Source organism: Brachycentrus maculatus, unplaced genomic scaffold (genome assembly GCF_059751285.1).
Source record: "Brachycentrus maculatus isolate JH-2025_06_01 unplaced genomic scaffold, ASM5975128v1 h1tg000123l, whole genome shotgun sequence".
NCBI classification, from domain to species: domain Eukaryota; kingdom Metazoa; phylum Arthropoda; class Insecta; order Trichoptera; family Brachycentridae; genus Brachycentrus; species Brachycentrus maculatus.
Window position 1 is genome coordinate 510826 of NW_028280876.1, and position 14023 is coordinate 524848.

Consider the following 14023-nt stretch of genomic DNA (forward strand, 5'->3'; position numbering starts at 1 on the left):
AAAAAGTTGTATTGCGCTGGTGTTGTGAAATAAACCTTGTGATACAAACCTTAAGTATTTTTAATGACAAACAGCGACGGCTGTTACATTAGGATGAAAAAACTTTAATATTTCTTTTGACCCCCCTGGAAATCGAACCCGGGACATTCAGCATGGAAACCAAACGCGGCTACCAGTATACCATACAGGCAGACAAAATTGTTTATTAATGTTTGTGTGTGTGCTATACGTTCTTTAAAAAAATATGGTCAATATTTTCACGTATTTATATGTAAAGGTTTACAATGGTTTTCAAGTATTTTTTATTCAACGTTTATATTTCTTCACAATATTTTAACTGTGTCCAAATTTTAGTTCACAAATTCTGAATTTTGTCCACTTAGAAATTATGTATATATCAACAAAAAAATCTCAACAAGGATGAAAAAGAATACGAATTTTTGGCATTCAAAAAGCTTAATACCTGATTTTGGCTGGTTTAAGTGATCACTTTATACACTGCGTAACATTCATTATTTTACCTATGATTGATAACCACACCAGTTTTTTTTTTAAATTTATATTTATGCTTCATTTGTAATGATTTTACAAAGGTTTTTTTTATTACTTAATTCATTTCATAGTGACCTCTGTCCATTTTAATAAACTATTGGTATTTAATAATCATGTTCTCAATAAATGGTCTGAATTCTGCCTGTTTGTTTATAATTTCTAAATCAGTTGCTTATACAGAGTTTATTTTATTATATTCGTATTTTGTATTGGAGAGAAATCATATAAATATGATAAATGCACATATGTTTTTGCTGTGTCATAAAATATACAAGATTTGACAAAAGTGTCCGTTTCATTGGCGTTGTTCCGTAACTATTTTTTTTAAATGATCCATCCTTCAACCGGTTTTATGTACCTACTCGTAGAACAAGCTGATTTTGTCGGTTGAATTCAGTCGAATCATCTTTTGATTCTTAAATGTATACATTGGTGGATAAATATATTACAAATATCGTCTTAGTTATTTAAAAGTATTATTTTTGCTCAAAAAAATACTTATGTGTGACATTTAAAACACCGGTAAGTAAATAATTATTGTTTTTTAGACACCCTGTTAACTGTGTGATTCTCAAAGTAGTATGAATGTAGGAATAATTGATATTGGAATACTTCTGTATTTTTGGGTATGTCCAAATCATTGTTAACCTATGGTTGACAATCACACTTACTCAAATTTTTGGAACTACTACATATCGCTCACTCCTTTCAAGAACGTCATAAATCAAAAAACTTGATTTTTCAGGAGAACGTTTTAAAAATTAAACATATAATACAATGCATTAAAAATAAATATCAAGCCACTTGTTGAACTTTTTACTGCGCAACAGATATTTTTAGGTAAAACCTTTATTGTTTTTTTCCATTTGAAAAATATTTAGTATATTTAAAAAAATAATTAAACACTTCATTTTCTTAAAAATGCAAAAACAACACTTTTTGCCCTATAGCGGGTAAATATTAAGTTAAAAATATGCCGCTTTTGCTGGGATATAGTACATTTTCTGTGCATTCCGAAAACATGCACAGCTGAAAAGTGAGGATTTTTTATGTATGACGTTGTTGAAAGGAGTGAGCGACATTCCTCTAAACTTTGTAGCCAAGCATGCCTTGGAGAAACTCGATTGGATGGACCATGGCTAAGACCAATGATTGGGGAGCAACGCACTACAGAGTCAACAAGCGCACAGTTAAATTTTTTAATTTTTTTCAGATTCTCGTCGGCATAATGACGATCAAAAGCAAAAGTTTACTTTTAGTAACATTACTTATATTTTTACTTGGAGACAATCTGAGCAGTGCAGCAGTGTTGTTGAACTCGCCTCCAGTGTTCGCATATCCTTGTAACGGAACTACGAGCGTTCTAGAAAAGTTTTTGACAGGAGAACCCCCGGAAGACGAGAACAAATATTATCTCTTCATAAAAACATACGAAGGAGGATTTCCTGATTTTCCAACCAACTCAAAGATCAAGCTCAAATTTGATTCGTTTGTCAACCTAACTTTGGTAACATTCATTTATTAATATATGTTCAAGTATGAAAATATGTTGGTGATGTAAGGAAAAAGTGTAAGGCTGAGGATAAGCATTATAGATTATATTTTGCATATTAAAAACATTGTTAAATTTGTGGTATGGTAATATAACACTCTTCCTATCATTCATTGTTCACTTTATGTAATACCACTTTAAAAAATAAGTACACATTTTCGTGACAATAATAATAAAACTAAAAATCGTAATAATAATAAAACCCTTATCCGCACCCCAATGGTGCATAGGGCACTGCGTCATATAAACGCAGTGTTATCTTGATCGTTTACACATGAAGGAAAGGTGATCAGCCCTCCGCTTCAGGTATCAGTCCAGGGTAATATTGAATAAATATGACAGTGAAAAAATCACTTATATTTATTTTACCTCCCTTGAGAATCGAACCCGGGACCTCCAGAACGGTAGCCGAGCGTGCTGACCATTACACTACGGAGGCAGACTAATTATTATTATTATTCGTGACTACCGGTTCAATTTCTTAATTTTCTCAATTTAGTAGGTGTATTTTCAAAAGAAAAAGTTGCGGAACACTGTTGTAAAGTCATGTTTAAATCTCAAAGATAATTGTATTTAGATGTTAGTTATTTTCATTTTAACTCTTACCACTCTGTAGGTCAGACATTCTGGCCCGTATGATTCTAGTAGGCAGCTCCGTGGGCCACAATGTCTGGCCCGGCGCAGGTATAACTTTAATCACTGATTTCTCTATCACCCAAGTATATTCTACCGAAAAAAAATTCAGATAAATACAGTTAATCTTAATTAACATGGTCATACAAATTGCCAGACAGTGTCCTAAAATAAGGGAACCAAAATATTTATTTTAATGGTAGAAAAACGTCGCATTTTTTTGATCAGAGTAGCTGATCAATTATGAGAAAAAAATTAAAAAATAATTATGAGGAAAAAGTGGAAAGGGTTAAGTAAATTAATATTTCTTTTCATATTTTTGGTTTCATTATTTTTATTCTTATTTGTTTATTATTTTTAATTTCATTGTATATAAAAAATGTTGTAAAACATATATGGCTGACTAAGTATTGCACCCACCACTTAGTCAAGCTGGAATAAAGAGATATTATTATTTATTACTATTATTATTATTATTATTATTATTATTATTATTATTATTATTATTACTATTATTATTATTATTATTATTATTATTATTACTATTATTATTATTATATTTATTAATTGTTTTATTGAACACTCTCTTTAGTCATCTAACTACGGCCGTATTACAACAAATAAAGATGGATCATTTTTGATTACCACACATACAACTCAAAAGGACACGCTTGGGGTAACTGTGAGAGGGCGGCAAGGCGGCAGAGTCCCTAACCTTTTGAGCCTCAATGTGAATGGGGATGACCTTTGTCCCGATGGAGTTACGACCGTGAGTTTTTTTTTTATTTTTTTTTAATAATTTTTTTTTTGCATTACATGACATAAATTCGTCTGAGGGATCGCGATTCAGTCTGCTTTCATCCTTCTTTTGCCAACTCCATGCTTCGCTTCCATACATAAGGGTTGAAACCAGAACTCCGTTGTGTACTGCATAAATAAAACTTTCGAAATTTGAGAAGCGTGGTTGTCAATCACGGATCTTCTTCTTCCCAGCTCCATCCCAACCTACCGTCTTTGTAGACTGTTGGGGCCGGCTCTCCTCGGCCCCAGGTTGTAGATACTTCCTTTTAACCCTTTGATGACAGAATAAAAAATATTTTACTCAACACATTTTTATTTCTAGAAATTATTTACAAATAAGTGTATACAGCAACTGAAAAATTACTGAAAATTGTGCACACAGATTGATACAAATTTACCTCTCAATAAAATTAAAAGTGCACATTGTGTGCCTGGTGGTAAGCAACAAAGACTTTGTTTTGTAAAGTATAAATAAAAGCATTTATTCTTGAAAATATGAGGTAATATATAACACTTCTTATTTTTAGTCTAATTATGACTATAACTCACCTGTCATTTTGTTTATTTCGTTCAATAACCTTACAAAATGGATAAACTAAGATACGGATAACCTATAAATATCCCGACATGTGCACATCGCCACAATAAATAGTCTGAAATAAGCTCCGAGACAATGATACCAACATGAAATCTATACAAGCACTATTTCTGTTACATATGCAACACATATTGCACTATGGTTTTAACTAGAAACCTGTAGGCACTATTTATTTTAATTTTTAATTAATGTTTTACTTAGTAAACACCACTATTTCTTAAAATCTACTGTGACACGTGTTTCGATGCATTCCGCATCATTTTCAAACACCGTATGTGAAGCTAATTGTAAATTTTAGAGTTGGGTCTTGGGACGTTGAAGGTTGAAGAGGGGGTAGTAGCTGTTTCTTATTTTTATTTCTTAATTTAATTTTTATTTTTTTTTTTTTTTTTATCAGAGGGAACATAGACAAAAGGGGGGAGGCTTTACTCATTGTCATTTTGTTAATTATGGGTTTATTGTTATTTATATTCTTATGAATATCTATTGTTTCAAAATGTTGCAGTTTATGGCTTTTCGTATTAATAATTTTTTATTTATTTAATTTATTTTAAATTTGTGGTTAGCAGCAGTAACCAGCTATCTTGACAGGGTTAACTTTTCCTACACTTTACTTGGACGAACTGTTTTCCTCTGCTCCACTTCGCTTGCCTCTGGAATCCTACAAGCTACCTCTCATACATTGTCAGTCTCTAGATCACTGAGAGAAAGATCACCCTCGCTGCCAGACTGGGTAGTCCATCTCAGTGTTTGTTTTACCATGAAGCTTTGGTTTATTTAGTTGTCAGTCATAAGTTTAACCCTTACTGGTCCAATGTCGAATCTCATTCGACATCGATTTTTTGCTCTTAGGTCCCATGTCGGATGTTATTCAACATTTTTTTCATCATAGGTATTATTTATTTAAATTCCAAGCATACATTTTTGTCACTCGTATCTATTACAACAGTATGTGGAGCAGAGGACAAAAGATTTTTCCAATTGGAATGTAACTGTCTACCTAGATTTTTTTTAATTTTGAGGGACCGGAAAGGGTTAATGTCACACATGCAAAAAGTGAATAAAAATTAGCTTATGACAGGAGGAAAGCCCTGTAAATACAAAGACTGCTTCCATCTTTTTATTTACCTTTATTGAGATAATAATATCATTTACATTTCTTGAATGTTTTTCTCAGATACTTTGTGGCACATTTTATAAACTTTATAAAATAAAACAACTTTGTTTTAACCACTTTTTATTGGTACACTTTATTCAACCAGTTTCAACAAGAACCTTGTCATCACCAGGGTTTATGTACTACAAAAAACCCTGATGATGACAAGGTTCTTGTCGAAACCGGTTGGATAAAGTAAATTAATAAAAAGTGGTTAAAACAAAGTTGTTTTATTTTATAAAGTATATAATTTACATCTTATTCAATTTCAAATCTGTTGACATTGTGTAATAGTTATATAAAATTTAGATGGTGATTCAATACTTTCCTTATCATTCACCGTTCACTAAGTGTAATACCACTTATTTTTTTAAGTGAACGATGAATGATAAGGAGAGTGTTCTATTGATAACTGTTAATGATAAAGAAAAAATTGCAGGGAAATTTCGACCAGTTTATTGTTGGAGACCAATCATCGGCGATATCGTCACCGAGGATACCGGAAAAGAGTACTCCCGCTTGTGGAAGAAGGCAAGTTTTCCATTCACCACTAATCACCCAAGGATATACGTCCAAGGCTGGTGACTGGCCTTGGCATGCGGCATTGTATAAGAGAAATACTGATTCAGCGACACAGTCTTACATCTGCGGTGGGACCTTGCTGTCACCTTCGAGAGTCCTAACAGGTAAATAGTAACATATAATATTTATTGTAACTGCAGACAGTTGGTAGAATTCCATATTGCATTGTTGGGTAATATATCCAAAATTAAACAAGGTTTATTTGAATTGTTGGGTTATATATCCAAAATAAAACAAAGTTTTTAAATTAATATATATGTACCCTAATTGAAATTCAACTACATTGCTTATCTTGACACTCATAGAAATCCACATTACCCACCGAAATACCCACCATTATATGTACTCCTAGACCTAATAATAGCAATTATTGTTAGTTTATAAGGACATTTTGTAAATATTTTTAGTCAGTGTTTGATAATGTTCCAAGAAGACGAAGCGCGTCACGTATTTAATATATACATAAATAAATGTAGAATTCAATCCAACAAAAACCTAGTTTTATTTTGGATATATAACCCAACAATTCAATATGGAATTCTACCAACTGTCTGCAGTTACAAAAAATAGGGTTTATTTGGTTGAATTCTACATTATTTATGTATATAATACGTGACGCGTTTGTCTTCTTAGGAGATGATAGTCAAACACTCCATAGGAGTTTTAATTTGTATATTTTTTCTCCAACCTGTTTCGACAAGAATCTTGTTATCATCAGGATTAAACAGTACGTGTTTTACTGTGATAAAGATAACGTTCTTGTCAAAACCGGTTGGAGAAAAAATATTATCAATAAATAAGTGGTTAAAAACAAAGTTGTTTTATTTTATAAAGTTTATAAAATATGCCACAAAGTATCTGCGAAAAACATTCAAGAAATCCACAAACTGCCTCCATGCTTTTCTGTCAGCTGGCAGTTCCCTCGCATCCTCCCAAGTCAGGTCTGGATCCCGAAGTTCAGACGAGAACTGACGACGAATTGTCAGCAGTGGTCGTCCTGGGTGGCGCGAGCCTCATACCTTGTAAAAGAAACAAGTTCTCGGGAGGCATGCGGAGTACATGGCCAAGCCAACTGAATCACATTTTCTGAACGACAGTTGTGACGTAGATTTATCAAGATCATGGTATTAAACATTAATTTATTTTTTTCTAGCTGGACACTGTGTGATAGAAGCGCATTCTGTTATTATTCCTGATCGCTTGCTGATTGTACTTGGTAAATTCAATTTTGAGCCTGTCGACTCGGAATTACAAAATATGAAGGTAATATATTGAAAGCTGTCCCACCGCATGCCCAGATCTGATACAGAAGCATCTAGGCTTCCTGGCAGATCTGCTCTTGCAAAGCATTTTTTTTTCAAACTATTTTGCGAAATTTATTGAAAATGTGACACAATATAAAATTGTATCCCAATTTCACTGTGAATTTACATTTAAAAGCTTTCAATATCCCAGTCACTGCCAATCTAAATAAGTACAAGTTTGTAAGTCACCAAATTTTCTAGAAGTACCCCGGTGCAGGCAGTGAAAGGGATGAGTGTTTAGTTCAATTAGTCAGCTAGTATTTAGTTCAATTAGTCAGCTAGTTCAACCATCAAGCAAAGAAAGCTGATGTACTTCGGACACGTCATGAGAAATGAAAAATATCATCTTCTCCACCTAATCATACAAGGACAGATTGAGGGGCAAAGAACTCAAGGACGCCGAAGGACATCATGGCTGAAAAACCTACATCAATGGTTTGGCAGAAGCACCAAATCTCTGTTCAGAGCTGCAGCATCTAAAGTGAAGATAGCCATGATGATCGCCGATCTTCGTTAGAAGTGGCACAGAAAGAAGAAGTCAGCTAGATCCGACTCCGACCCGACGCTGTCCTGTACACAGATGCCCACAATCCCGACCAGCACAGCAGACAGACACGGAACAGTGCAAAGACATTTACAGAGAATGATCAGTCATCTCATTTCCACTAAACCATTATTCATAGAATAATGGCTGAGTGGAAATGCGATGGTAATGTGAAGGTAGTGTTCATATCATGATAAAGATGTTTATTTTAAATTGATTGCCTTCTCCGTCTTACTCCTCATTACTGAGGATTATCCCTAGACTACGCTACGTGTAGCGCTCCAACTACCGAGGTGCCTGATCCTACCTTAGCTTGATCGGTGTGTCGTGTGGGATATATATTTATATTTATATCTAACGAAGTGATAGTTTGCTTTTAAGTATTAAATAAAAAACTCAAATGTGTTGCTCTGTAATCAAAGAAACGACAGTTAAAGTTTATTCTATAACATATACATTATTATATTATTTAAATTAATCTTCCATACTATTTTCTTCTCCGAACTCCATATTGTTTTTTCATCTGACGTCTTGCTCTATCGGCAATGCCGTGCGCGACATCTGGTGACGGCATTGCGAATCTGCCTTACCGGCACAAAATTAGATAAATTTACAAAAACACATTCTTCATATTTGTTTCAAATATTTATTTAACAGGTTTTCAAGATAATTCTTCATCCCAACTTCAATTTCGGTACTCTGGAGAATGATATTGCAATTACCGTTCTTGCTGCTGTAGTCTCCTATGGACAATTCGTACAACCAATTTGTATGTGGCCAGCGGATGACATTTCGCGATCTTCCGTCATCAATGGTGAACCAGGATATGTAAGAACTAAAGATCTTTTATAAATGTTTGTATTTATATATGTATGTGTATATATCGATATATTTTTTAATGTTTTCATAGGTTACTGGATGGGGATTCACTGGAGGTAGAGTATTTGCTTCTCAGCTAGCCGAGGCTAGAATGCCTGTTGTGTCTGCGACAAAATGTTTACGGAGTAAGCCTGAATTTTATAGCAAATTTCTTCACGACAAGGCCTTTTGCGCTGGATTTAGAAATGGTAAGCAATTTTTGTTTTTATTTTTATTTTTTGACATCTCAACATAGATGTAGAAGAATATGGAAATCTGGGCATTTACGGGGACACACGCGCAACATTCACCAATTCTACCCACGATTGACAACCACACTACTCCAATTCTTGGAACTTCAAAATATAGATAGTGTTTGAAGGAGTGTATTTACCAGTGCTTACTATTTGTTATTTTATTATGATTTTATGTTTTAGGACTATTTGTTATAAGACTTTTTGTTTCTCTATTAGTGTATTTTTATATTAGATACTGTATATATTATGGGTTCTAGTTGAACACCAACTTAATTTAAAAGAAGGGAAGCAAGATGAAAGCGGATTAATTTTAACACAAATTATATTCAGTTCTAGAAAATTACAATCAAGAAATATTTAAGAATAATCGCGTGATTCTAATGTGAGAACAGTTGAAGGACGTGTCGATCAGTGGACGGGCGGTGACGGAATGTGACGTTCTGGTTCCCGTTCGGTGCGAGCTCGGTTTGGGTGTTCGATTATGCTCGTTCATTCGATTGTTGTGGGTTGCCACAGCGTGTTCGATGATGCTCGTTCATTCGATTGTTGTGGGTTGCCACAATATGTATTATCTTAAAGGCTTCAGCCGTTCAATAAATAAATGAATAAATAAATATATTGTTCAAATTCGAAACGAAGTGCTAGAATTGACTAGAATTTCACTAGAGACATCTATGGTGAGGTGAAAGAAATTAGTGACATTTAGAAAAAAAATGTGACTAATGACATCTATGGTGAGATGAAAGAAATTCGTCCGATTTGATTTGGGAAATATCCCATTTGAAGCGAAAAAATAAACGATCAAATTAATTTTGGAATAATTTGATGTAGTGAGCTATGTAGTTGTTTTTAACCTTAGATTTTTTTTTAAAACATGTCGAAAAGATTGTTGGTTTTTCTCTATTTAAATCGCATTTTTTCAGGTACAAGCGCCTGTAATGGAGACAGCGGTGGTGGGATGTTCTTCCCGAAATCGTCTTCCGGTGACCAGCAAACCTGGTTCCTTCGAGGAGTCGTCTCCTTAAGTTACTCAAATCCAGGAGACTTGATTTGTGACCCAACTAATTACGTCATATTCACTGACGCTGCTAAATATATCGACTGGATAAAGAAGGAATCATATGATATAGAATCGTAAACGTGCCATGATCCAATGTTTTTATTCTTTCGAATACAGGCAAATCAAATCATATGATATAGAATCGTAAGCGTGCCATGATCCAATGTTTTCATTCCTTCTAATACAGGCAAATCAAATCATATGATATAGAATCGTAAACGTGCCATGATCCAATGTTTTCATTCCTTCTAATACAGGCAAATCAAATCATATGATATAGAATCGTAAACGTGCCATGATCCAATGTTTTCATTCCTTCTATACAGGCAAATCAAATCATATGATATAGAATCGTAAACGTGCCATGATCCAATGTTTTCATTCCTTCTATACAAGCAAATCAAATCATATGATATAGAATCGTAAACGTGCCATGATCCAATGTTTTCATTCCTTCTAATACAGGCAAATCAAATCATATGATATAGAATCGTAAACGTGCCATGATCCAATGTTTTCATTATTTCTAATACAGGCAAATCATACATATTTATATATAAAAAAAGTGAGGTCAAGGGATCTTGCATCCCTTATGTCACTGCGACCATATTAGGTCTATTGTGACCTCCCTCTGTATGACAGCTCACTCCCAAGACCTACGTGAGTCATGTAACTCTATCATATTAAATCTTAAATCAAGCACTGATTTTTTGAGTCTACTAAGTTGTATTTTATCGTTAAAAATATTTATAAAAATTAATTTTGTGACAGTTGTTTCGAATAGACATTCGTTTAAAAATGCCATAACTAGGCGAAATAATTGTCACAAAATTATTTTGATATGTTATTTTTTATCAATAAAATACTACTTACTATACTCAAAAAATAAGTGTTTGATTTAAAATTTAATACATAAATTAAAATGAAGTTCTACAAATTAAACACCAAATCTATAGTTTTTTTAAAAAAAAAGTCATTTCGGAAAGCAACGGAAAATGGAATTGATTTTTTTAAATAAAGGAAATGGTATACTTTTCTACATCGTAAATTACAATAGTGAAATACCATAAATACTACACTCTCCTTATAGTTCATCGTTCACTTTGCGTAAAGCCACTTTTAGGCCACTTGTCCATTACCCGGGATTTTACAGTCCGGCAGTCCGGTTTTGAAAAATGAAAGCGACTACGACATTTTAGCGTGATCGAATTTACGCGCAACGTGTTCACGCACCGATCAAGAGCACCGATCCGAAGAAAGATGGACTAAAGCGCAAGCCAATCATCGTTTTAAAACGCTAACTGACGTGTCGGACGGTAAGATTCCGTGTAATTCCGTGTAGTGGACAAACGCCCTTAAATGGTAATGATGAATGATATGGAGAATGTTATATTACCACACCACCAAATTAAAAACGCTTTTTAAATACAAAAAAGAGCATAAATATCCCTATTTTGTCTGTACTTACTTGAAACACTTCTACTCTATCTTTATTCACTTGAAGTGCCTACTTTTACTCTTGTCTATTTTTTGCTATAAAAAATAAAAAAGTAACGTACATATATATTATTGCAACATATTGTGATTTTTTTTTCAACAAAAATTGTTCCAGTTATTTTTTCTTCAGAATTGTTATAGTTCGTGTCGCTACGTGTTTAATGGTACAATTCAATTTACAAGCAAACCAGTATGATGACGTCAGTAACGACGAAACCCAATCACTGGTCAAATAAAATAAAAGTGGAAAAAAATGTATCGTTGCTGTTTTATTACTACAAAAAAATATTCTTAGTGTTTTTTGTAAAATGTTTCGTTTTTGTAAAAATGTTAAAATTAAAATTAAACAAGGTTATTGGATTGAATTCTACTTTTATTTAAATAAATACACTGATGTGTATTGTGACGCATTTCTACTTATTAAGACATTATCAAACTCTTTGATAATGTCTTAATAAGACGAAACGCGTAACAATATACATCATTGTATATATTTAAATAAAGTAGAATTCAATCTAAAATCCTTGTTTAATTTTGGATATATTACCCAAAAATTTTTAATGGAATTCTACCAACTGTCTGCAGTGACAATAAATAATGAAAAAATGTTTTTTTTTTTTATTATTATGGAACGCTTTTTTGTGATGTCCTTCAACTTCTTGTCGCATCTGCCTTATTCTCGGAAATCATCTCAAATCCTCTTCCTTTCAAAGGTTTTTTGAGTTTGGTTAACAAGAATATATTAAGTAAGGATGGGGAAGAGAATTGATCGAGTGTTTGGCCAAAAACTCACTTCTAAAACCTGAATGGGCTGAATCTGATGAAACGACAACGCTACTTGAAGATATGAGAGAATGATACTATAGCAAGTTGCTATTTTAATTCTGGCTGGTTTTTGGTGGCGTATGGCCGTTATGATGTAGATTGGGTGACCAGAGTAAAAATGAAAGAATGCTGTACTTACAGTAAGTCCTTGTTTTTAAATAAATGCGCTTACACTGGAATCAGATAATTACAAAATACTTTTCAATATATATATTTATATAGTTAAAGAAGTGAAATGAAAGTCGCAATAAAAACGTCTGTCTGTTTCAACGAACCAAGCAGTTCTCGCTGTTTCGGAGATATCTCGCTTCATCGTCGGTTCCGCTCGGAGATCTCCGTTTTAGTTCGTCTCGTTACGCTTCCGTCCTGCTCACGCCAACGCTGCAAACTCTACGGCGTGGCTGCATAGCCTACAATACAAATAGTAGCGTTCGTTATACGAAGCATCACTGTATTTGTGGAGGTCGTCACTAAAACGTTACATTTCCATTACAAATGATTTTAAGCAGTCAGGAACTCCAGGTTAAAAAATTGTTACGTTTTGGTACGATTTAATCATTTCATATTGGTTTAACACAGGATTGGTCACGTTTTTTTAAGATTTTGATAGAATACAGTAAACATAACAGATTTGCATTTTAAGGATTTTTTGTGCAATGTTGGAAATGTTACTTTTTGGTGAGGACCTACACATCTATACATAAATTCCTGCATTGACACTCTTGTCGGAATTGACTCTAATGTAGATACATTCTCTGTATCTTCATGGTATAGTAGTATACTTTACGCCTATTTCTTGCGGTTCACCTCAACTATGTGATAGATATTATGTTATCCTTCATAAGGTCATGATTTAATATTGCAATAATGTAATAATGTAATAATAATAAATCCCTCAAAAGATGTTGTTGATTCAAATGATACTCCCAGAAATTATATTATTTTTTGACATCTCATCAAAGATGAAGAAGAATATGGAAGTCTGGGCATTTACGGGGCTTACGACCGTCATAGGCTGGTTTGAGTGATCACTTTACACACGTGTAACATTCACCAATTCTACCCATTATTGACAACCACACTACTCAAATTCTTGGAAGTTCTATATATATGAACCAATTTAGAAACCTTGTTCACGAATCACTAAAACTTCACTAGATACATCCATTGGTGAGATGTAAAGAAGCTTTTTATTAAGCAGAAACTCTTATATTAGTATGTGAGATCCGAATCCCGGATTATAATCACACACATGAGAAACGCCAGAAAATACCATTTTCATTTTTATTATTAAGCTTATAATTTGACCAGATAATTTATTTACAACATTTTGAGTGTGTCCAAATACTTGTTCACAAAATCTGGATTATCTCCAATTACAGGAGTTATTTTCATATTATTTTTTGACATCTCATCAAAGATGAAGAAGAATATGGAAGTCTGGGCATTTACGGGGCTCCCAGAAATTGTTGATTTAACGATCCTACAAATTATTAGTATTATGTATATTTCACGAAAAAAGGAATGTAAGTATTTGAACCAGTTTTTGACTGTTAAAACCTATTTCTAAAATCCCTAGAGACTTTTTGAGCCGATTTTGAAATTTGTGGAGATTTGACACTATGTGGACAAGTTTCCTTACTTTTTGAAGACTATTAGTACCTTTTTTTGATATTCCTGTAGATTTTATGAGCTTTTATTTGAACCAGTTTTTGACTGTTAAAACCTATTTCTAAAATCCCTGGAGACTTTTTGAGCCGATTTTGAAATTTGTGGAGATTTGACACTATGTGGACAAGTTTCC

At 33.4% G+C, this 14023-nt stretch overlaps 1 protein-coding gene across 1 annotated transcript; it reads left to right on the forward strand.

Moving 5' to 3' along the window:
* Positions 1-947: 947 nt before the first annotated feature.
* Positions 948-12002, forward strand: LOC148309462 (chymotrypsin-like protease CTRL-1). Its single transcript, XM_088260070.1, has 8 exons — positions 948-1074; positions 1766-2059; positions 3330-3506; positions 5732-5978; positions 7028-7137; positions 8380-8550; positions 8633-8789; positions 9761-12002. The coding sequence occupies exons 2-8, from the start codon at positions 1781-1783 to the stop codon at positions 9973-9975; spliced, it is 1356 nt and encodes a 451-aa protein (XP_088116196.1). The 5' UTR covers positions 948-1074; positions 1766-1780; the 3' UTR covers positions 9976-12002.
* Positions 12003-14023: the final 2021 nt, after the last annotated feature.